At 37.6% G+C, this 26,014-nt stretch overlaps 1 protein-coding gene across 4 annotated transcripts in view; it reads right to left on the minus strand.

Annotated features, from left to right (window-relative positions):
* MITF (melanocyte inducing transcription factor) overlaps positions 1-26,014 on the minus strand; it is a 1,359,897-nt gene that overhangs the window by 598,403 nt on the left and 735,480 nt on the right. Inside the window, exon 1 of one of the 4 annotated variants that reach the window (XM_044077897.1) lies at positions 5,378-5,645. The exons of the other annotated variants lie outside the window; for them this stretch is intronic. Within the exon in view, the coding sequence (XP_043933832.1) occupies positions 5,378-5,433 (56 nt within the window). The 5' untranslated portion in view covers positions 5,434-5,645. Of the gene's footprint in view, positions 1-5,377; positions 5,646-26,014 lie in introns of those variants that run through there. 4 annotated transcript variants of the gene reach the window in all.

Consider the following 26,014-nt stretch of genomic DNA (forward strand, 5'->3'; position numbering starts at 1 on the left):
TTGAAGCTTTGTTCTCTATGATCAGTCTAATAAGGAAAGAGTACAGTGGGAAAATGACCTCTTTTGATGTAGATGCCATGCCCTTACTTATAAGTTGTGCAAAATAAAAGGATTTCCTCACCACTGTGGCCACTTGGTGGTCGAAGGTAAGGCTACTGTTTATGTGTGTACCTAGACCCCTGACCACTGGGTTGACTCTTGGGGATGTATTATCAACACGGTAATTAGCCAGGCTGCTTGATTTTTCCAAAGGGTACTAAATATTTTGTGCAAAATAAAAGGATTTCCTCACCACTGTGGCCACTTGGTGGTCGAAGGTAAGGCTACTGTTTATGTGTGTACCTAGACCCCTGACCACTGGGTTGACTCTTGGGGATGTATTATCAACACGATAATTAGCCAGGCTGCTTGATTTTTCCAAAGGGTACTAAATATTAGGTTAACTGCCCTAAAGGGCCATTTTAATTTTAGCCAGTAACCTGAGGTTAGAATCAAACCATTGTACCTTGTGTCAGTAAGGTGAAAACCTTAACCATTATGCCAAACCTACCAATAATGAAATTGATACAATCCCATTTCCAGTTATTTTATCTCTGTTACTATATTCACTAATTCTAGTACAGTTTGTTTAGACATTGTTTTCCATTTCCTAGTAATTGCTTTTTTGGTAACACCATAATTAGTCTCCGCAGGACCTTACTATGTCTAAGCAATTCCGATTCTGCAACATAGCTCAAAAAATAATTTTCTTAGTCATAACAATTTGCTAACCCAGTATTTCTGATAGAGTAGTCTGCAGGGAATTTTTAAAGTCTGCCAACTCATTACCCTCCCAGAAAATATGTTCCCGATTCTTTGGAGTATACTTGGGGTATAAAGGTACCTCTGTAAACACATCCAAGCAAAGATCCTAAATCTTCTATACTTTTGTTGCATATGTGGGAAGTATACATTTATCCCCATTGTTTCTTTGTGGATCACTTATCCAATCTCTCTTCCCAATCCTTTCTAATCTCCCCTGATTGATTCTCATAGTTATCATCCAATATTTTGTATGCTCTACTAATTATTCCTTTTATAACAATACCTTCTCCTCTATATTCTACCCTTCCTATGCTTTTAATCAATATGTTATAGCGGCTGCAGTGTGTGCTTTTCTCCAGTATTCTTCCTGCGTTTAACATCAGTATGTCAGTGACTGTACTTTTTGCCTTTCTCCAGTATCCTTCCTATGTTTATAATCAGTCTATCGGTGGCTGCATGGTGTGCCTTTTTCTAGTTCCTTCCTAAGTATGTAATCGGTTTATCAGTGAATCTACTATGTGTCATTTTCTAGTATCCTTCCTGTTTACAATCAGTGCACTGGTGACCGTACAGTGCAACGTTTTCCAGTTTCTTCCTATATTTATAATCAATGTTGTCAGTAATTGTGCTGTGTTTCTTTCTCCAGTATCCTGTCTATCTTTATAATCAGTATATCAGTGGCTGTACTGTGTGCTTTTTTCCAGTATCCTTCCCACGTTTATAATCAGTGGGTCAGTGGCTGTACTGTCTGCCTTTCTCCAGTCTCCTTCCTACATTTCTAATGACAGTATCAGTGGTTGCACCTTTGTGCCTTTCTTCATTCTCCTTCCTAAATGTATAATCAGTGTATCTGTGGCTGTACTGTGTCATTCTCCAGTATCCATCCCATGTGTCTACAGTAGTAAGGAAGACTTTCTACACAGCACACTTGATTAGTAAAGGTATCACCTCGAGAGCAAAAGAAGTTATAACCCCTCTATACCTGGCACTTATCCAGCCCATAATAGAGTATAACACCCCTTTTGCCATGTACCATACTAAGCACCTGCAGCAGCTGGAGAGACCTCAGAGGTTTCTAACAATGGGCTCCAGCATGTGCATTATACAGACCGACTAAAGTCCTTGTCACTATACTCTATATTGTATAGACTGCTTATGGGAGACTTATGCCTGGCCTACAGAGCAATCCAAGACCCAAACCTAATGAACTTGCTGCATATCTGTGAATACAACGGGACTACAACTACCCATTCCACGGACCTAAATATGGCCTGTAGCTTAAAAAGGACATGCTGTAGGGACAGATTTATCTCCCAGTGACTGCCGTGTCTTTGGAATAGGCTACCAATTTATGTGAAACAAAGCACCTCTGTGACACTGTCCAAGAGAAACCTGGACGAGTAGATGGGGTACCATAAATTTTTACTGGGGATAGCTCCCACAACTCTCCTGGACATAGACAGTAATATCTAAATGCAATCATGGGTATCGACCAGCATTTCTATGGTATTACATTGGCACGGAATGGCCAGGCTTAAAATGACCTCTGTGTCGATAGCCTACTAACCTCCTATGATCCTATGTTTATAATCAGTGCATCACTGATTGTACAATGTGAATTTCTCTGATATCCTTCCTATGTTTATAATGAGTGTATCAGTAACTCTACTGTGTACCTTTCTCCAGTATCTGTCCTAGGTTTATAGTTCTTAGGTTAGCAGCTGTACTGTGTATCTTCTTCCAATATTCTTCCTATGTTTACAGTCAGTATGTCAGTGTCTGTACTATGTAACATTCTCCAGTATCTTATTTTTTACAATCAGGGTATCAGTGACTGTACTGTGTGCCTTTCCCCAGTATCCATCCTATTACAATTTACCTGTAAGAAGCAGGATAAGCACTACTTTTATTGTTTGCTTGTAAGAAAATCTCAAAATGTAGCTTGGCTACCAGAAGAACACATGAAACATGTTGACATTACAATATATTAAAACTTTGCTTTATGCTTGGATTGTGGGCCTCAAACACGAGGGAGAAGATATTATTTTATTTAGTACATTTTCCTTGACTTTGTGTGACCTGGAATTAGCACTTATATTGATCAGAGTATCAAGCAGTACTCCCACATTGTGTGTGTGTGTGTGTTGGGGTTTGTACCCTCACCTAAAACAATTGTTACAGAGATTAGGACAATATTATTACCGCAATGTTTTTGGTGTCAGACTAAATGTATGGTTAGATATTTTAGCTATTATTCACTTCTTGATTAAATAAAATGAGATTAACAGCAGTAAATCCACAGTGGTTTGCCACTAAAGCTAATTTAAATCTTGTACATGTGTACTCACTGCTCAGATATAAATAATGTAAGAAACAGTAGTAACACTAAGTTTATGCCAATGTGCTTCTGAATGTTAACTTTTAGTTTTTGGCTCCTCTCTAACGTATGCTTCATATTTAAATCTAAAAAATATAGAGGTTTAGAAATAGAAGAGGTTTCCCCTTACTGATTTACCATCAGTGGAGATTTAAATTTAGTGAACAATCATCCAATGGAAGTTTACCATATTGGTTTCTTATTGTTTGGAAGATGCAGAGACAACAAGGGTAAAATCTTTGAACCATAAAAATTGATGCAGACTCCGGTCTGTATTATGACACTGTTAGCTGAACTCTCAAGTGCTGTCTACACATATTTTGATGGCTATGTCATTATTCCTCATACTGCAACAAAGAGCAGAATATGCCTCTCTGTTTTGCTCTGTACTGTATTTCAGTGCAATAATATATTTAGAGGGGGTGGTTTGTTTATTTTGATACAAAGAATCCGTATAAAACACAATTGAGAAAAAAAAGGTCTCCAAATGCAACTGAAAATATTGCTATTATTTAAGTCTAAAGTTATAACATCTGGCTTAAATATTTTACGCCTTTGCTCTGGAGGAGGTCACTGAATCACAAAGTAAATAGCAACATTTCAGCTGTATGTGCTTCTGACTGACAAGAACTGCAGCTGTAAGTGAGAGGAAAACCTTGGCACTTAATCAGATCCCTTCCTTATGTACACAGCAATAAAAATGATTCAGCAGTTAGTTCACAACCAGCACTACAAGATTTGTCGGTATTCATACATGTTCTCATGCAAACATATTTAATGGGTCCATGACCTGAACACACTACTGCTACTTTCATGAACATCATCATCAATGTAGCATTAGCCAGTTGGGCAACACAATGACAACCAGCAACACTCAGAAGAAAATTAAAATTATCACACTCGGAATACATTACTGCTAAATAACTATAAACAGTATATCATTTGTTTGTATCCACAGACTGTCAAAACAAGTATCCTTCACATTTATGTAATATGAGCAGTTTGCACAAAGGCTTAATAAGTGAATAAACACAAAAGCATGCTACCATAACAAGTACTTTTCTAAAAGTCAAAACAAATTAAAACAATTCATTTTTCATTTAGCAGTAGCGCTGTCGCTATACTACAAACACTTCTAAATCCCTAGTGTATTTATGAAATGCATTAACAGATAGTAATGGAATTTCATTAATGACTATTTTTCTTTCATAATACGCGACACTATAATGTAACCTTTTAGATAATTTAACCCCAAGTACAATTATAGTAGTTTTCCAGTTTATTTGTATTAAAATTGCAAAAGAAGGAAACCAGTAATTAGTACAAAGAAGGAGTGATGTGCTGAGGAAAGAAAACATAATCTGATTTAGAAACTGCTTCTTAATGAGATGCTCGAAGATTTCACTTCCATTAAGGACTATGATGCAGATTCCTCCACCAAAATGTCCTTTTGCAGTCTTACAGTAAATGCCTATGAAATCGTTATTCCGCCTCTTTCTTGTGAACAAATGCATTATCAGTATTTTTCTTCTTTCCTCTAACATATGAAACATCTGTTAAAATGCTACTAAACATTATTTGTCCTAAGCAAACCCAGTCTTTTAACCCCAGAACATTTGTAAATAATTGGTAAAGAATCTAACAGTCTTGATTTAACATGGTATCTCATGCTGATTAGTACTAATGGTGTTTACTTGCATCTGCCTTCACAGTAATATTAAAGAAACTGTTAAGCAGTGAAGTAACTGTGAGAAGAAATGCTTGTCACAATTTTCATAAAAGCTCCAAACCCAAGATTCTCATGAAAAAGATTATTTTTCTATCTGCTTGCTAAACATGCTGATATAAATAATTTGGAGAGAAATATATTTTGCACTCACTGTTTCACAGCAAAATTTTATAGGCAGAAATTCTAACTTTATTTCTATGAGGTATAGTCAGACAGATGCATCTGATATTTCCTGTAGCACAGTCTTAGAAATCATTTCACAAGACAATTTATGTAAAATATTTTCTTACTTAGTAAGTTGCACATAATATTTTCAGCATTTACTTGAATAACTGGCAACCTAAACAGTCTGCAGCAGCACTGTAACAAAGTTCAAGTTCTTTTTCAAACAAAATAATAGCAAAGCTGCTGCTAACCGCTTCTCATTTATTCTGAATAAAATAAGTATATAATAAGCATATACTCACAAGACGTAGCTTTTAAAGGGGCATGGCCTGAACATTTGAACTCCAACAGCCTCCATCTTTTTTTTTCTTTAAGGTGTTCTGCAAGCCCTTGGAGAAGAGTGAATGTCAAACTCGGCTCTAGTAATGCATGTGTCATTTGGGGGTGGCTCCTGATAAGGCCTTGGCAACTCCAATCCAAGCAGAGCTCTGCTTTAATTGTGTCCTACTGTCTCTCTGCAACAACAGACCTGTTTAATCCAGCACCTGCCTAGAAAATAATGTTAGCCATACAGCAACAACAGACAAGCTCCTTGCTGTTGTACTGCAGGCACCTAGGAAGTGAGGATATTAAATTCTGCCTACTACATACAACTTTACATACATGCAGCTGAAGAGTGCCCAGAGTTCTAAAATGAAAATAAGTTCACTATACCTTAGCGTTTTAATACTGCTACCTTCTGTATTTTCCTTCTGCACATTTTTAAGCAGCATGGTAAATGCTTTCTTTCAACATAAACATATGCACTCTGTATCAGGAAATACTGCACCTTTTGGCTATCTGGCTAAAGGCAGAGAATATGCAGAACAGAAATGTGTCCCAAACATTTTGCTTAGATAAAAATCAGCACAGAGCATGCTTAGTTTGACTTTGTTTTAATCTAGGGATGTATTTAACTGTAGATCTTGGTGTCTGTGACTAACTGAGATTTTAGCTGTGACATATGATATGGAAAGACAGGGGTCAATAAGAAGTCAGTGAAATAAAAACAGTTAGACTGAACTATATATACTATATTTTTTAAGAAGCAGGTATATGTATTGATCTATTTTTGAAGTACAGTTATTTTTCTTTATGTTTATTATTTTTTTGATATAATAACATTGCATTGCTATATGTAGTAGACACTGACATATCATATATTCCAAGTACAACATGACAATCTCGGTGCCACAGCAGCCCATCCTGGTTACCTGTCAGAAACCGAGCTGCTGGTGCTTGTTTGCAGTAATGCTATGGTCTGTAAGGTCATAACCATTACCCTAGGTACAACGGGCCTATCCTATACGCCACAGCTTCTAACATCTTTTTTACTTCATTAACCTTGCAAACCCTGTTGCAATTAAGTGTACACTGAATAAAAAAAAAATTACCTAACATATAGATGAAACACAGAATGTAAAAGCACAGTCTCATAGAATGTAAGCACCACTTGGCTTACTCAATCTGCCCACTGAACTGCCTTCTGTCTATATGGGGCATTCTTGAATTTCATCATTGTTTTGACATTAGTACCATTTCAAAGGTTATTTCAATTAACAACTGTTCGGGTAAAATAACGCCTCCTCCTATTTCCTACAAGTCAGTTACATAATAATTCATCTTAAGTCTTACAGACAGTGTTTTTGTTACCACTACATCTCTTTCACTTTCTGAAAGATGATACTTATCTGAACTTTAAAGATTCTATTGAAGTATTTTATTTCATTTTCTCTGATATATACACATTTTTGTCCTGTTTTCAAAGCTATACAAGTTCAGTTCCTCTAGTTTCTCTTTATATGGCTTGTGTATGGTGCTGACTTGCAACTTTGTACTTCTCAGAAATTATAAGAATCTGTTTATTTCCTTACAAATTTTGGAATCCTATACCCATACTTCAAAACTAAACAAAGTATCCCAGTGCAACTACTCCCACAACCCTTTTCTCTTTTGCCTTGGTTATGGTTTTTCCTTAAACTGATTACTCCTGTTCTTTTTTTTCTTTTGCTTCCCAGATGCATTATATTTCATTTATGAGGATCACCTGGGCCCACATGGCTGGGGCAGCAGCAATAATGGAGGAGAGAATATTCCAGACTTCTGTCTAGCTTAAGGGTGACCAACACATGGTTCATCAAGACAGACCGTTATAAGATCACCTAAAAGAGCGGTCAATATGCAACTCGGGTACGTTACCTCCTAGTAAGGAAAGGGCATTCGGGTCAAATCAGAGATTGTAAATTTATCCCTACTGAAACAGTTGACCCCCAGCATAAAACACTGGTGTCCACAATCAGCTGCAGGCTGTATTCAGAAAAAACACAAAGTTCAATAAAGCTGGAGTTGAAAAACATGAAGTTGAGTGGACAAAAGCAATGCAGTTCAAGGAACTACTCATTCCATAGCACCTCAGGTAAAAGAAGAAATAAGTAGAGTTGAAAAAGAATGACCGAAACAGCATGTGTAAAGACAATAGAATAAGCCAGGTATGGAAATAAAGTACAACAAGAAATTTGGTGATGGAATGGTAAAGTCAAGGAAGTTAGCAAAAGAAAGAAGGAATACAGGCGGTAGAAAGGATCGATTAGGCTAAGTGGGAATACTGGCTGTTTAACAAAGAGCTTAAGAGAGTACTCAAAATGGCAAAGACTAAGACATCAGGGGAAACTGTACCAGCCTCTGAAAAGTGAGTCAGTAGATGGCACAAAGAAGCTCTATCAGGTTGCAGGGAAATGAAAGGAAAATAAAGAAGACATTTGGCAGATGCCCTTCATATGGGATACCAGCAACAATCTGCTGAGCAATCTAGTGGACATCAAGGGTTGTTGGCAGCAGTACTTATGAATGAAGAGATCCTGCAGAGGCTATACTGTCACATGCAAACTATATGATGAAAGGGAAGGAGAACCCACCGTAAAAGAGGTATGAAGTTCACCACAGAAGATGAAGTTAGGGAAAGGAGCAGACTCAGATCAGATCACTGGAATTATGATCAAAATGCTCGGTGTGCTATAGCAGAAACAGTTCCTGAGTTTACTCAATATAGTTGGGGGGTGCCACTGTATAAGAATGAAGAGGATATTCACAACTGTGGACAATAGAAAGGTACAAACTTCTTGTTACACTGTATGAAAATGCTGGAGAGTGTGACTGACAAATCTATGTGCAGACTAGCAGAAAGTGAGATGGAAGATGAGCAGTTTAAATTCAGATTAGGATGCAGCACAACTGACCCAATATCTGCAGTAATATAGACAGTGAATAAGAACCTGGAGATGAGGAAAGAGTCCAACTGGGCATTCCTATACTTGGATAAAGCAAACATCAACGTCTCAAGAAAGCTGTCTTGGGCAGTCTTGAAATAGCAAGAAGTTCCAGAAATATCTGTAGAATTACTGCAGGCTATGTACAGGGTTACTATGACAAAAGTAGGCACAGTGTTCAGATTCATGGGGGGGGGGGTGATCCACAGTGGAAGCAGGTATGCATCTCAGACAATTTGGCGCTACATGCAGACTCTGAACAGGAAACTCAGGAAATGATAAGGGACTAGAATGCAAAACTAACAGTACACAGGATTAACATCTTCAAGTATATGGAAGATGTGGAAGGGAATTCTGAATAAGGAAGTCAAAGCTCAAATCAGAAGCACTGCAGCCAACTGACACTGGAATTGTCAGGGGTAGTGTGTAATAGAAATGTGCCAAACAGTGGGCTACTTCACTGTGAAGGGAGGTTGTGGTGGTATGAGTTTTTAGCAAATATTGCAGAGGTGGGCTTTAAGAGTTTTGTAGTAGTTTAGGACTTAGGTAATTAGATAGCTGGCACACACAAGACAGAGATGAAGTACCTTAGATGGACAGACGAATGTACACTGTTGTACAGATGAAGAAATAAGGACATCAGAGTAAACGCCAAACTAACCCAATTACAGGGGGGGGTCAAAAGCAAAAGATTAAGGTGGTTTGGTCACATGTATAGGAAAGCAGTAGATGATTTTTTAAAGTAGATTTAGGAAACAGAAAGGAGTAACATAACAGGAGATGAAGATGTCCAGCCCATAGATGGGAAGGACTGCATGACAGAAGTCATGAGACAGGCAGACATAACTACTGAAGACAGTATGAAGGTGGCTCTGAATCAAGAAAAATAATAACAGTTAATGTGATATCCCATTCTCATATAAAATGAGAAAAAGGGGGTTAATGACAATAGGCTGCCATGTTTTCATCATTCATTTAGTCATGTGAAGTTTCTAAATGTCCTTCTCTCATTCGTGTGAACTAACCTGCCCGCATAATTTATTCATTTACTGTTATAATTATTTATAGATTGTTGACACAGTTGTATTTATTTATGTAGGTACACCGGACACATGGGCTTTGTTTCAGCATGTTACAGAGAAAAATAAAGTAAGAGTTTTGAAACAACAGAAAATATCAAAGTGCCAAAAACATAGTATGAAAAAGAAAAGTAATGCATCACTCAGTTGCAGACATTCGAATAAGAAATGTGTAAAGCAAAACTATGTGGTAAAATGGCTTCCATGTTCTGCATTAACAGTAAACTAAATGAGCTTACTAGTCTACAATATGCAAGTTATTGATTGTTGTTCTCCATTTACAACCACTACTGGCATGGCTTCTGTTTGCATGTCAGCAGTAAGCCATTGTTTTGGGGCTTTTCTTTTCTCTCTGTGGTTGTGTAAAAATAGTCAGCATAGATAAGTAACAGGGGCTGCAAGGGGAAAAACACCCCAAATGGGGGTGCAAGCAACTTGGCCATCTGCATACAGAAAATATTTTGTATTTGTTTTTATCCCGATGAAGCTTCAAACACTTTGTTTTATCTGATTAACTTTATAAACATTTTTTCTTCATGAAACTTTGTGGAATTTAGTAAAACATCAACATGTTTTCCTTATAAGTTCTTTGATAAATTCTGCAACATTAAATTTAAATATAAATGCTGAGAAGCTTGGGTCATTAATTCATGCAAAAATGTTTAAACTGAAGATACGTTTGTATGGTTTTCTGAGGTATAATGAAGTATAGTATAATGACTGTAAAATCTCTCCTCAGAACTACGGGAATTTAAATGCTTTTACAGGGAAATGTACACTAACCTGGAAATGGCTGTATCTCAGCGCTTTCCCTGTTCTCCAAGGTGTAATAATCTCAGAGTTTGTGTGTGTGTGTGTATATATATATATATATATATATATATATATATATATATATATTATAACTACTCTACCTTACAGCAGCCTTTTCAAGACTGCGCTCAAATTCCACTTAAATTTGCACTGGATTTGTCCTTGTTCTAATCCAGACTAACACTCCCACCCTTACCCCCCCCCCCCACCTAGGCTCTTAACCCAACTATACTACCGCCACTACTAATCACAGTCAGAATTAGCTAGTTGTCTTTACATACTTTAAAATCTTGTCTGACAACTTTGTTACTAATATAAATGACAAGAAACTATCTTAACTTGCAACATTTACTGTATATACTGTTGATAATCAATATCTTGTTATTGTATTAAAGCCAACAACCTGTAATGTTGTTTACTATTGCTGCAACTTTGTATCTCTATTTATCATGTACATGATGTGGAGCTTTTCTCCCCGGGCTTCCGCTGAAAAAGGACCTGCGTCCAGTCGGAATTTCCCGGTAAACAAATGTAAATAAATAAATATACTAAGAAGAGCTTTAAATGTGTAACAGTGACTTTTCAAGTTGGTTGTCACTTGAGTTAGGTTGCACTGAAATGTTCATTGTTTCAGGACTTGTATTACTGAGTTTCAAATTTGTTATAAGGAACCTGTTGTCAGACCACATATAGTTAGAGTCTAGCATCACAGAAGTAAAAGTTTTTCTTGGAGCATTTGAGACAACAGGAAGGTGGTGTGAGGGGGAAAGGGTTTGCAATTGATGAATGGAGGAAACTGATGGAAGATTTGATTTCTAGAGAAGACATAAAAGGATAGGACAGTGACTTAATTAAAATGTTTACAAATCAGAAAGACTGCTATTCTGATTCTCTATAAAAAAAGAAAAGCAAGTAAGCACTGACAATAATGAAACAGTAGTGTTCCAGACAAGGAAACTGGATCATACATCTGCCATTCGTGTAAAGTCAGACCAGTAGTCTATTACAGCTAATAATGGACCCAGCAGTTAGTTGTGAAAGGTTCTTTATAAAGTAGACAGAAACACACCTTCTGCAATGAATGGTCTGGTCTGAAGAGTTAACAGGTGGGATAGTTTATCAAAGGCTCTTAGGAAGATTTTATGATTGGAATGGACTGTAATAGTCTGTGTTGGAAAATTCAAAAAGTTAGATGTTATATTGGAGGACTGAACTGAGTTCACTGCCAAGTGGCTGACTAAGGATTTGGAACCACAATATGGAATTTGGCAGTCCCAAAGATCAGAGCTTCAATAGAGGAATGCTAATAGCATTAATGAAAAGGGTGAAAAGTAATAGTCCCAGGACAGAGCCTTGAGAACACCTAAGACGAGCTGTTCTGAATGAGAAAAAGTTTCCTGTTTAAACACAGACAGAGCATTCCATCAGACAGCTACCAATTTAGTCAGTGAGGAGGGTGACAATCAGTGGCTAAGTTCTTGTGCAAGTTTTGATACAACACAGTCAATTGCTTTTCAGGTTGATGAATCCTGTCCCAGTAAGTCTGCTGTTGTCCATACTTGGCAGTTTCTGGTTTGTGACAAGAACAGTAGCTGTGAGGGTGTCATGGCTCTCTTTGAATCCAGTTTGTAAAGAAGTGAGGAGGTCAATAGAAGGCGTAGGATAATCTGTGAAGGAACTGTTCTTTCAAGTATTTCTGAACACGGACAGAGCACAGAAATAGGACAGTAAGATGAGAGAAGCAGGGGGTTTCCTTGACTGGGGAATGGCATGAAAATGTATGCTTTAGGAAACTCTGATGTTGGGCCACCTGAACCAGCTGCGCAAGAGATGGGCAGTTTCTTCAGCCATTTATTTTCCTCTTGAATGGAAACCTTCAAAATGTGAAAAGAAGAGATTGTAACATATAGTGTGCACTACGTGTGCATGCACGATCCATGCGGAGATCATGTGTTCACATCTTCATCTTCACTTGCTGCCACAAAAGGAACCATTCTACTCTGATATCACTGCTTACTATTAAATCCCCCAAAGGAGTCTATGGAGTTAGTGACCCCTTCTGATGGCATAGTGCCACATGTAGAATCATGCTATTCTTTAAGGAAATAACTTTTTTAAGTGATTTAGTAGCTGTAATTTTGATTCATCAAAATCCCACAAATCTCTACTTCCCTTATAGAAATGACAGGCTTTGGATTCAGAAACTGCAGCAGAATTATCATTTGACAATTCACCTTTTGTTTACATAAACCATGCCCCAGACTAAAGAGCAACCCAGTTTTAATTTTCATTAATAAATCCTTCATTATTTTATGTGAAAGATGAAAAACATCCATAATTGCTGTGCTTAAAGTCTCAAAAAACTGCTTTAGATTAGTAATGAAACTGACTCTTCATTTACTTGACTTGGAAGCAGTAAAAATCATTGAGGAAATGGTAAGAAATATTCAACAAGAATTGTGCAAATACTATGACTCACTTTGATTCTGTTAAATAGTTCAAATGATCTTTCCAGAACCATTTTGGTGTAAACACAGAAAAGTGTCCTTGGACTCTTCAATATTCTATTTCCTTCTTTTGAGCATCAGATAAAGATTTTTCTGTGCTCACCAAAATGACTAACACTATACCACCACAAACTCTCAAGGAATTTTGACAGAACTGTATAAACAATGGGTATAGAAACTCAGTCTTTACAATATTGCTTCTGGCCTGTCTGAAAATGGTAAAGATGTTCAGGTTACTATACTTCTGTATATAGCAGGAAATGATGCAGTTAAGGTATTTGATACCTTTAACTTAATGAAAGCATTTGCTAAATATTTTTGCTAGGAATGACGTTCCACAATAACCCACAGAAGTAGATATGACAGGCTGAATGCACAGAGCAAAACTATATGAATTTAGTGGACTTCATATTCTACTGCAAGGAGATTTATTGTCAGTCTCACGAACTGAGAAATAAACTACTGCCAGAAATTCATTTAATATTAGAAATAAACATTATTGTACGTGAGCAGAGCAGCAAATTTAATTGTCACTCAAATGGAAGAGCTTGAAAAAGTGTTAGATGTGTATAAAATTAAAATGAAACTAGGATATTTGGTAAAAGACACAATTCCAGTGAAAAATCAAGACCTACTAAAAAAAAAAATCTGACTAAAAGTAAGGCTGCCAAGAAGGCTTAAGTAATGTATAAACTGGATAAATTAGTTAATTAGGAAAGATCAGCATCAGCCCACTTGATCTAGGTGTAGTTAGAGTGTCATAAATATAGTCAAGCTAATCATTTTTCTGAAGCATGTAAGTCTAAAAAGAATGGGGTCAAAAAATGCTTTGCAAGTAGTTGAGGCAATTGAAAATGATCAGTGCATTCATCGGTGGAATGTGAATAATAATGGGTTTATGAGTGTAGTTGAATAGTGTGTTGACATTATGTATAATCTCTATATTGAGCTCAGTAATGCAGAAAATGTGTCAAAACACACCAGACTGCAAAGCTAAAATGAGAGATTTATCATATTTAAGCTTAATAATGGAGCTGAGGGTAGCATTATCACCATGAGTCCTTTTAACCAGCTGGGGTTGAGAAATTGACTGTGTGTAAGCTTGTTGTTGATTTACGAAAGGTACACACTTAAGTCCATGGGACAGTAAATGACTTGTGTGTATTCAGACATCAACAGAACAACGTATTGTTTAAAGCCATATCATTTCAGCAAACTTTCAGTTTGGGAAGGTCTGCATGTGAAATGTTGGGCATGATTCTAACAATTCATAATGTGTAAATGGTTGAACAGCACACCAGAGGATGAAGCACAGTCAGAGACACTCAGTTCACACATTGACAAAGACAGTGATCCACATAGTTTCAAAGCTTTGTGGTTCAATAAGTCAGTAATTCACATTTGCAGAGTTAATAATTTAAACATTTCAGTAGTTTGTAAAGTAAACCTCAACAGGAAAGTGCAGTGATATAAGGTGGGCACAATCAAGACTTCTGAAAAGCTTGCTGAAGATCAGTCTAATGCAATGCATATACTGGAAGACCTATAAGCATTTCATCAGCAATTTATATGCCGATTTAGAATGGCAGTTTAGAGTATGGTTTTGACTGGATAGGAAGATGATTATAAAAAAGTTCCACTACCAACTCATGACTGTCATACTTGTCAAAACAAAATGTATAGTCAATGGACCCCTTAAGCCCATTGCTTAGATTAAGAAGGATCTGTTTGTTATAAGTGGTGGCTGTCTTTCTCACCTATTAGGAAACATATGCATATAATAAGGCATAAACAGAATGTTGAATTTATGTATAAGTTGTTTTATTAAGGTCTTCCTCCTCTCATTTTCTCTTAAATTCTCCATCTTCATGCATTTGCAGAACACTGTTTCCGAAAATTTCCTTAATATAATACTTTACTACATGCGTCTAGCTTCCACCCCCAACATGTCATCAGGAATATCCCAAAGTCTCAATTTCTCAGGGTTAAAAGAATATGTTCTAGTACTGCCACTCACAAGCTCTTTAAATTGGATTTATGTGCCAGATTTAGAGCCCGAGGATACAGGGTTGGTGACATCCATGTGGCCAACCAGTATGTGGAATTACAGGATAGATCTGAATTATTAAGATATAAGGAACGGGTTTTTGCTCAGGGGTCACAGACTAGGCTAGTTACTACTTATGACAAAAATACCAAATCCTTTATGGAAGCTCCTTGGGGTCTTTGTTTAGCCATTATAAAAGGGCTTGGCAAGATAAAATATTGACACAAAGGACCATCACTGGGCAGAAGCTACTAGGTTGTCATCTGTGTGGTCATTGCTCAAGTTGTTCACACATATACAAAACCACTTGTTTTTATAGTAAAAACACTTTGAATGTTTATGACATAGATTATTTTGGCAATTGCAGCTCACTTGGATTATTTACTTGGCCAGTTGCTCTTGTCAAGCTTTTTATGTGGGACAAACTTCTAGACCCTTTAGGCTTAGAATTAGTGAACACGAGTGATATCAGGATACATTAGCAAACTAGTGCATTATATAAGCATATTTATAACCATCAGACTGGTTTGTTTAGATTTACTATCATTGATTGTATTGTGCATAAAAATAATGATCTAGCTGGTTTACATCAAGTTTTGGATATCAAAGAAAAAAAGCGGATTGTCAAACTGGGTAGGCTTTTTCCTCCAGGTTTAAATTAACAGTTTTGATTATCTAATTTGTGTATTATTTTCATTGGTCTCTGTCCTAATTGTATGCCTGTATATTTATGGGCTGCTTCTGAATGCAGTGGTCTTGATTATTTTTGTTACCCTGAGGAAGGCTGTTTAGCCGAAACCGGTCTGTGTAATCTGTTTTTTTTTGCATATGTATATGCAGTCTGTTATTATGGTCTATATTATGTGTATTTTTTAATACACTTATTTTCCAACAGGACTTGTGCTGGCTCCTTTTTTTGGTTTGCTTCCTTTCTTGAGGCCAAAGAGAACTTTTGGATATGAGTAACTGGCAAGGTTTATAAAGGTATGAAGTTTGATTGCCTAATAAATACCTATGAACCTATAAAGAAATTGTTGTAATTGGAATGTTCAGTACAATTAGGTTGTATGCTGTCATAACAAAAGAAGGTTCTCTACTACACAGGAATAGTAAAAATGTTCAAAGAAGTGGATTGTTCTCACCAAGAAACATTACACTGATGAAGAACTTGTAAACCAGGACAATGTCACACAAGAGCTGTCACACACAGAATTTAACTACGCAGTCTGTTCCGGAGTAGTGGTTACAATATGACTGTTCACACAGATTGAGTTCCAGCGGCCAATTCAATTGTTGATGACTGTTCAACTGATGAGCAGTTACTTGATGTGTCTGCAGATATATAGAATGAGGCAGTATTCATTGACATGATACACGTATGATAGATAATAAAGGGACACCAAAGGACTGTATCTTCTTTACTTGCTTTCACATGAGTAAAGGATAACAGCTGCATCTAAGCAAGTATCCATTATTAAGTCTTCCAACAAATTCCACAAAGTTACTGAATCATGCAGATGTCAACACAGGTGTTAGGTCTTTGTAATACGCTTCAAGTGGTAAACTGTTACTAATGGAAATAGGTGAATTGCCAAAAGGAATTTAAAATTCCTGGACACAGTGCAGTTATGTTAGATGCCTCTGTGAGGGTTTGGCAGTTGTGGTCAGTTTTAGGAAATGGAGAAGTTTTAGACTTACATTAGCATCTACCTATCTTCTTCCATCCATACTATATGCCTCACCCATACCTGTCAACTGTACAGATTTTTACGGAATGTCTGGTTGCCTTCTATTTTTGGTGTGTTCCTCCTAAAATCTGTACTTTTCTGGCAAATAGCTGAGAATTGAAGTCATTAAATAATGACAAACATTTGAGTTTAAGACTCCACATCCTTCAGAAAATTCATGCTAATGAAAACATATTATTCTATCAGCTTTCTAAGTTTGTAAAAGCAATATTTAAAATCTGTCCCTATTTGCCCCCCCCCCCCATCATTTTAGGCTTTGTCTAGATGTTTTGCTCTAAGAGGAACCTAGTCTTATAGATGTAAATACTACATTTACAGCTAAAATCTCCACCTGTTACAATAAAGCAGCCACATTTGCTACCAACCTTGCAAATAGGACCCATCATTCCAGAGCCTGGAAACAACTAAACTACTTTGAGCTACCCAACTATTTAACATATGCAGTTAATCTTATACATGTACCAGAAAAACTGTCCAGCACTAACAGATACCTTGTGGCACTACACTCCACGTGGAGAGCCTCATCCTGCCAATCAATAAGTTCTTAGTAATCACAACAAAGTCTAATAACAGCAGGTGACTCACTATATTTCCATTATGTATCTAAAGTCAAGAAAGCTATCCAACATACCTAAACAGACCATGCCACCTCACGCCTTCAAGCCCTTGCTAAAACAGCACCTAAAACACATGTGGTCATGCACATGCTCCTCACCTGGATAACTCCATTTTCTTTTGTCAGCTCGTACCCTCTATCCCTTTATAACCTCCATCCCTGTCTATACAACAAAACTCTCTCCCATTCCTCCTTAATTTCATTCCTACCTTAATCTCCACTTCTTTGCATTTCTATTTCTTTCTGATCTTCCTCCTTTAACCAACTCCTTCAAATACTCTCCACCACTCTCTTATAACCAGAGTCAGTATGTCCTCTAGTATTCCTAAATGGACTATACTTGATTCATCAGCTATATAATGCCTCTCTCCCTCTTCTAACTTTAACTATCTACGTATTGACTAATGTTTCACACTCCTTAACCCAATTTGATTTATCCCTAACATTTATAATGTAACTAATATCATGTATAATGTCATCACAGAAGAAATACCTGTTTTATCTTTGTATAGTGTTACTACAGAACAATTAACCTGGTTGTATCTAGATGTCTTAAGAAGTACTTATGTAATATATCTTTGTAAAAACCTTTGTTTTGCATGAGTACCTCAAATGTATATGCTGAAGCTTTTCTCCCCAGGCCTCCACTGAAAATGAATTTTCGCCCTGTTGGACTTTCCCGGTGAACAAAGATACATAATCTACCTAGCAAACTATTACATTCATTTCCAAGAGGCTTTATTGTAGTTAAAAAAGCTCTGCGGTCTTGACTTGAAACGACTTGTTTAATCTGTTGAATTATTTTTCTGCATCAGCTACTGGCATTGCAGAAATTTAACTGCAAGTTTAGAATCTTAAAGGATTGTCAGGCTTCTTTTATTTCTATGAAAGGCGTGTTTCACTTCACAAGTTAGCCAAGGAGCAGGTATGTGTCTGATGCACCTAGTAACCATACATCTCAAGTGTACCTCATTACAAGGAAAGTTCTTCATTTGGGTCTTAAACATTTCATGTTTCTCAAAGTTCCACATTGAAAGGGTCTGTCACACATTTCAGTGTTAGGAATTTTTTAACTAATATCCATGGTAAATTGAATTGAATCACATTAATTCATTAAATATCTTTTTATAAGTAAAATCAGCATATTTTAACTATCCTTTGACCTTCCTAGTTAAAGTTGTTAGTAAGCCTTTAGTATGTGTTCCACATTTTGCCCATTTGTTCCACATTATGAGGGCTAGTGATCCTTATTTTGAAATGGAAGGTTGAGAGAGAGTTGTGATGCTAACTAATGGAAGGTACGTGCCCTGAAGCAGAACAAGGACATTTCATGTGCTCATCTAATCCTCAGTTTGCAATGTTCTGCATTTATGTTTTCAAATAATTTTTTTCTCCAATTCATTTGCACTTAGTGCAGAAACTTCTCAGTAGCTAGCTTGGTGGATATGGGCACCTTGAGACAATGAAGCAGTTGTCTCATATTTACTGACAACCACGTAATCTTTAAAGAAGCAGACACAGTATGCGAGAGGTGTACTTACACAGTGACACTGGAGGCTAAACTCTCACATACAAGTGCACATCAGGTTGTCAAAACCATGCGCACAACACCCACGCTACATAGTACACAACGCACACATAGACTAAAGTATGCTGAGACATTTAAAGGCAATCTTCCTAAACAACAAAAATCACCTAGATCATCCATTGTCAAAATAATGCCTTAGCAAGCCCAAAGGCACTCAGAAAAAACAACACGTAACACCACACATACTGTCACTCTCAGTGGAGTCCCAATCACTAAGCCCCTAAGACAAGCAAGCACACTTCCCAGGACTCTTGTCATACAGGACTCCATTGTAAGATATACTGATGCCCCTCTAACCAGGATGAACAAGGAAAATAAACAGTTAGTTGTTATCTGGATACAGAATATGCCAAATCACACATGCACTCATGTCATTACACTGCAAGTACCTGTCCGATTCCATCATAGTCCCATGTAGGTGTAAATGATCTGAGATGTACCTCCCTGGACTATATGAAGAGAGACATTATGGAGTTTTCAGACTGTGGCTCCTGGCTCGTATGAACCTAGCACTGAGCAGCATATTACCATCACTGATAATGATGTCACAATATGAGCATAAAATTATTGATTTCAACAACTGGCTGTTTTTCCTGTGTCATTCTAAGGGAATCCAGTACTTGTCAACTTGGGAGGACATGGTTAATGGGTCATTTTTGCTTTGCCAAGGATGGTCTGCACCTCTCCCCTCTAGGCTTTCAAATAATGTGTACAACTTTACCCCCCCCCCCCCCATTACTCCTTTTTTAGGCAATGCCAACATGACAAATCTTCCAACATAGGAAAATCAACTCCAACTGAGCCTCAGGGTGTTACTGCTCAATGGCAGGAGCTTAAATAAAAAGCTACACTCCCTGCAGGCCCTTATCACACTCTATCAACTAATACGGACATCTGTGCAGTTACCGAGCCATTGTTTAAAGTGGCACAGAGTATTCCAGCAGTGCAAAGTTTCAGTGCTTTCCAAACTTTTAGACCAGTAGTTGCACAGGAAAGGGCTAAAGGAGGAAGTGTCTCAATACACATCAATAATAAGCATACCTCTAGGGTGGTCAAACGGGATAACACACTCGAGTTCCTCCATATGCAGATCACCACAGACAAAATCCCGTACCATATCCTAGCCAGCTATAAGTCACCCTCCATGTCCCAAAAAGGTCGCAATGCATACTCGGACCTACTGGAGACAACATCCAGACTAACACGCTCCTCATGGGAGACTTTAATTACCTCTTATAGACTAGGAATCCTCCACAGTCTCAGATCTACAGAACATTTGATTTCAACAAGAGTTATGATTCTTATGTAACAAGGTCATGACAAAAAAGGACCCAGCTGCCCAGTTTACCTGTCTGTAAAATAAATATCATAAATAACTAAATACAAGGATTTTTTACAGTTAGTGTGCTCCACTACATCAGACAGACAAGTACCATCCTTACTGTGTAAAGGATCTAAATATTATATTGGATTCCTGTGTCTCTCTTGTAACCACAAAGAGAATAAGGGGAGAACATGCAATGGTTGTACAGGACAGAAAATTGAAATCTACAGCTCTGTATACCACAACCAGTGCTATCTATAACAACATGAGCAATGGTCTACTCACAGCAGTAGTATTCACCAATAGTACACCTACATTTGAAATTCTGAGCCAGCTGTTCTTTCCAAACAACTGAGCAAACAAAAGCTACATTTCAGATCAAATTCCATTTCCGTTCTGCAGAGCTGAGCTCCCTGGTTGGCTGTAATTCCATTGAAGATGGTGCCATGGTGCTAAAAAGGAAGAGAATGTAAACATTTGCACAAGAGAGGAGGACAATTACAAGACATAGTTGCTGGGTAATTCTTTTATGAAAAAGGATTGAGGTTCATTTTTAAGATGAGGGAGTGCTTTATTTAATTTACTTCTGATTGCCTGAATGCTTCCATGGAGGAAGAGAAGCCTGTTTGAGCAAACAAGAGAGAGAGAGAGAGGTAAGAAGAGGATGGAGAGGACTAATGACACCAAGGTGGACAGCGTGGGCAGAATTCTTTTTGTGTTCCTTTGCAATTGCTGAAGAAAGCCCGCCTCACAAATGTTTGCTCTGATCCTCCTCCAACAACTGATTGTGAGATAAAGGATGGTGGACTGCATTTAATATATTTCAGTAGCAGAGTTATCGACTACTACTTTAATTCACATTGTCTTATTCTGTCAGCTTCTCAAGATATTAGTACTAATATTTAAAAAAAAAAGTCCCTGATTATTTCTGGATTTATCCCAGATTCTGGAGGTAAGATGAGAGCCATGGGTAAGCCAGGTATGCAACAAACTGTTTTTTTAGGACCACTGAGAGTGATTATTAGAAGTGGTTATCCATTTAGGAGGGTAGTCTGCAGATAAAAGTGAAACAAAGTCAGGGTGACCAGTACAATAATTATTACTTTAGTTTGATGGTGATGGGATATTAAACAGTGTCTGAGAGCAGCAAGTTAAAAGAATGTTTTATTTTTATCTCATTTTCACCAGGGTAGAGGGTAGCTATGTGTTCTGGCTTGTCTGTAGACAGTGTATATGTCGAAAGACAACAAATTTAAATTAATTACTGATGCTACCATGCTTAAATGTGAACTGAAAGTGGTTGTATTGTTTTAGGGGGACTGCTGTGAATGACAAAAGTGTAAAAGACTCCTTGATGCTGGTTTGTGTATATGACAGGGCATACATGTCCACGACCAACATGTTAAAATTACTATATTATTGCAATTGATATTTCATTTTTCTTTCATGTTCCTCTTCAATAAGCATCACACGTGCACAGAAGGTGCTACCCTTCTAGTGAAGTTGTGTGCCACATCTTGTACATGGAAACATGAAGTTATCCCATGATCACTGCTTGCAAATTAAAGTGTTATGATTTGTTGGGGGCAATGTACGTGTCTACCAACAGCAAGCTGAAAAAGGAATATGTTATGGTGGTTCTTATGTTTCTCATTCTTACCTGAGTGAGAAATTAGTGTACAGAAAGGCGCATGTGATACAATACAGCAAAGCCCAGTTATGGCTGATATGCTTTAACTGGTGGGTGGGCAGTATCTGTTAAAAAAAGTGGCCATTACTATTATATTTTGTAACAACTTCACAGTTAAAGTACTGTACCTTCTCAGAAGAAGCAGAATATAATGGGATGATGCTTGTATTTTGTATTCAAATATCTTACTAAGAATAACAACTTTTTTATTACTGTGGATTGTCTTAAGGGAACTAAAATATAGCTTGTTACATATTCATATATGCTTAGTTACAGAAACATGGTTTCAGAGCAATGAAGACACTCCTTCAGTTCCTGGGTATAATGCTTATCATGCCTTTAGACCCACTGGTAAGTGTATGGGAATATTAGCATTTTTCAAGAATATCACCACCTCACAGCAGATTCCTTGGGACACCATATGCTAACTCCTAGAAGCCAAAGCACCCTGAATAAGACTAATTCCCACTTCATGGTTAGCTAATAGAATACCCTCTATGTCTCTTTCTGAGCGTGACAGCTATCTTAATACATTAGCTGACATTCTCATTAAACCCAAAGACCTTTCTACTGGGGGACTTCAACTATCCATCAGTAAACTGCCAAGCACATCCTTGACTTTATAAATGCTAACTCTCTTTCACAAATAGTTAACCATTCTACTAGGGGTTCCAATATCCCCAGAAATACATCCACTTCTTGCACATCTCCATATATATATATCATCATGCCTTGTTAAATCAGACCATAATTTAGTGACCTTACCTTTAACACTACTGGTACTTCCTCAGTAAAGAGTTCTGTGTTTAGGGACTTCCCAAAAGCAAACCTTCTTCAATTACTTAATGACTTGCATAAATTCTGCTCTAATCCTCCTCTGAAGGATCCTGTTGCTGAAGCTGCTACCTGTGCCTCTGACTTCTAGTCCCACTTATAATTGCTGGCTTGATAAGCAGTCTCTATCCACAACAGATATAATGGGAAGTTTATAAACCTCTGTGGAGGAATGCTGATATAAATATATTATATAACAAAAGAAAGAACCTGCTTAATGGTTGCAAGAGGTTTCATTCTCCCTACCTTAACAGCACACTTAAGAAAACTAACAAAGAGCTTAACGGAACCGTTAGGAAGCTCAAAGCTGAGTATGAACATAAAATAGGCACTAAAACCAAATATAACTGCAAATCTTTCCTTAACTATGTCAGGGAATGAAAAACTAACACCTAACAGTGTTCAGAGCTAGTCTAGAATAGCACTACGCTCTCTGACTTACAGGAAACAGCTAATATTCTAGCTAACAAATTTAGTGCATCTTTTACTCCACCCACAGGTATAGTTATCCCACAGGTTCCACAATCCCAGCCACACTCTTTAATTACTATGGAACAAGTTCTCTCAGCCCTTTCAAAAATTAAGAAAACATCATCCATAACAACATACCAGGTTGCCTAATTATCAGTACCAAATATGGCCTTTCTGAACCCCTACTTAATATCTTTAATCTAAGCCTCTCCACTGGTTACATTTCTGATGCCTGGAAAATAGCCAATGTAATGCCATTACACAAGGGTGGCCCAACTACTGCCCTGGTAACAATAGACACATTAGTCTTGCTAGCCTCATATGTAAAGCTATGGAGCATATTATCTTGGACTTCATTAATCTGGACATTAAAAGTCTCTTAACCCTGGACTCTCATCAATGTGGCTTTATCAAAGGAAGACTGTGTCTCTTTAACCTGATTAATTTATTTGAAAAAGTAACTGAAGTAGTGGATAGTGGGTTACACAGTGCAGTACACCAAGGCCTTTGACACTATTTCCCATACAGGCATTATTGATAGACTTGTAAATCTGAATGTAAATCCTTACACTGTGCGATGGATAGCTAACTGGTTGTCTGACAGAACCCATGCGGTTACAGTAGGATGCGCCACTTTTGAAAGCAAAAGTGTTACCAGTGGTGCACCACAGGGTTCAGTTTTGGGCCCTCTCTTATTTTAGCATATACTTCTCAGACTGTGAGGCCAAAGCTTGAAAATAACTGTAAACCGGGTGTTGTTATTCGATCTTCAATAGACTCAGAATTGCTCCAACACAGCTTAGACCATGTTAACAATTTGTGCAGAGACAATGGTCTCAAATTAAATGTAAAAAAATGTAGCATAGTTAATTTTGGTACACATAGCAATTTCACTTACTGTATAGGAGATGCACAGTGTTGTAAGGGATATGAGTACTCTTGCTGATAATTCCTTATCATTTGACCATTATGCCTCCACTGCAGTTCAAAAACCCTTCTATATGGCCTATCTAATTTCCAAAGGCATCTCCACTAGATGTAAAGAAGTCTTAATTCCCTTTACTCATATCTTATCAGACCCATTACTGAATATAACTCACCTTTTGTTATGCACTTATCTAATCATATCACACAACGTGAAAGACTGCAGAGATTTACAACTAAAAAAATCAGTGGCCTCAAAAATCCTAGTTGTCAGGAAAGACTAGCAGCCCTTTCTCTGTATTCAGTCTCTTACAGACTCCTACGTGGAGATTTATGTCTATTCTTCCATACCATGGAAGATCCAACCCTATTTGACCTCCTATTCCTTCACAGAATTAACTGTACATCAAATACTTGGTTAAAGGAACTAAACCTTCATCAGCAGATAAATATGACATGTTGGTATGATAGATTCATATCCCAGCATATCTCTCATCTCTGGAACAAACTTTCACTGCATGTCAAGCAGATTAACAGCCTTGATACCTTCAAGGTAAACCTGGATAACTGAATGGGCAGCTTCAAATTCTCTCCCAGTCTATCTTGTCTTTCCCTCCTTGAGGCCAGAGGGAAATTCTGAATAGGGTTTTTGGCTAGGTTTGAAATGGTCTGTAGACTGATTGTTAGTAGTTACCTATGAACCTATAAAGCTAATAAAACCAGAATTTCACTGGGATCTTGTTGTCCCAATTTGATATTATATCCAGCTTCTACCATGCAGCTGTTTCACCATTTCTTGCAAGGCCTGTTGAAATAAATATGCACTAAACAATCATTAGACCAGAACAGGAAAACATATTTCTTTCACCAGTCAAGGCAACATTTCTGCTGCTGCATACATAGTATGCTTATATGTTGTGCTTATTATATTTTTCACCATTTCCGACCAGTAGCTAGGGCATGGTGAAGGAGGTGGCTGACTGGGTGCCATCTGTTAGGGAACTGTGATCACTTATCTCAGAGACTTTATCTTCATCACCTACAGCTTCCCCAACTGCCTTCACTGCCCAGGCTTCTGTACCACACAGCAGTACTGGTCATACCACTGTTTTGTACACCTCACATTTCAGCTTATTTGGCATACTGTCACACATTGCCCCTGACACACTGTGCCAGTTTGCTGCAGCCCTTTTATTCTAACTTTGACACTTTCATTCAGACTTCCCTTATTTTCACCACCCCAGATACCTGAAGCTGTTAACCTGTTCCTTTATTTTCCCTTCTATCTTAGTTTTCAGCTTCTTCTGATTTCTCTCATTTGCTACAGTGATAACTGACCTGTCTGTACACAGTTTAATTCTGTTTCTTTAGATTTGCATTCCAGTCCCCTATCATTTCCACAGCAACCCACAACTGCTGCATGCCATACGAAGCAAAAATGTACTCACACAGCACCTCCCAGCATGTGCTTGGCAGGCTTTTACCACATGGGTGCAACAACCAGTGCTCCGACAAAGTGTCAATCAAGTGGTGAGCCACAGCTGCATGTCCCCCTCCCTCCCTCAACGTGGGCAAGCTAATATCAGCTGCTTACTACCATTCACCCTGCTCAATCCCTCCACCACCAGTGCTGCCAGTCATGCATGGGTCATCAGTGATACAGTCATAGCCTCATCACTCTGTGCCTTGTGGCCTGGCCTTGCTTCAGCTCATACTGCATGATTTTGCATCTTTTTGCCATAATCTACATGGTATCATTCTTTTATGTTACGTTTTTCATTCATCTGTACTCTCATGTCACATTCTATATTGCGCATTACACTATTAATTTTTGTTTATATACGCTAAGAACTTGAGTAAAATGGTTCACTTTGACTAGTCCACCTAACCAGTTAACAAATAAATAAATAAACAAAATAAATATTTCAGAGTTCATATACTGTGTTTCACAAACATGTTTTGCAGACCTTGCTACACTTTCGTACTCAAAGAG

The sequence above is a fragment of the Protopterus annectens genome, chromosome 7.part0 (genome assembly GCF_019279795.1).
Source record: "Protopterus annectens isolate FY-2018-M chromosome 7.part0, PAN1.0, whole genome shotgun sequence".
NCBI classification, from domain to species: domain Eukaryota; kingdom Metazoa; phylum Chordata; order Ceratodontiformes; family Protopteridae; genus Protopterus; species Protopterus annectens.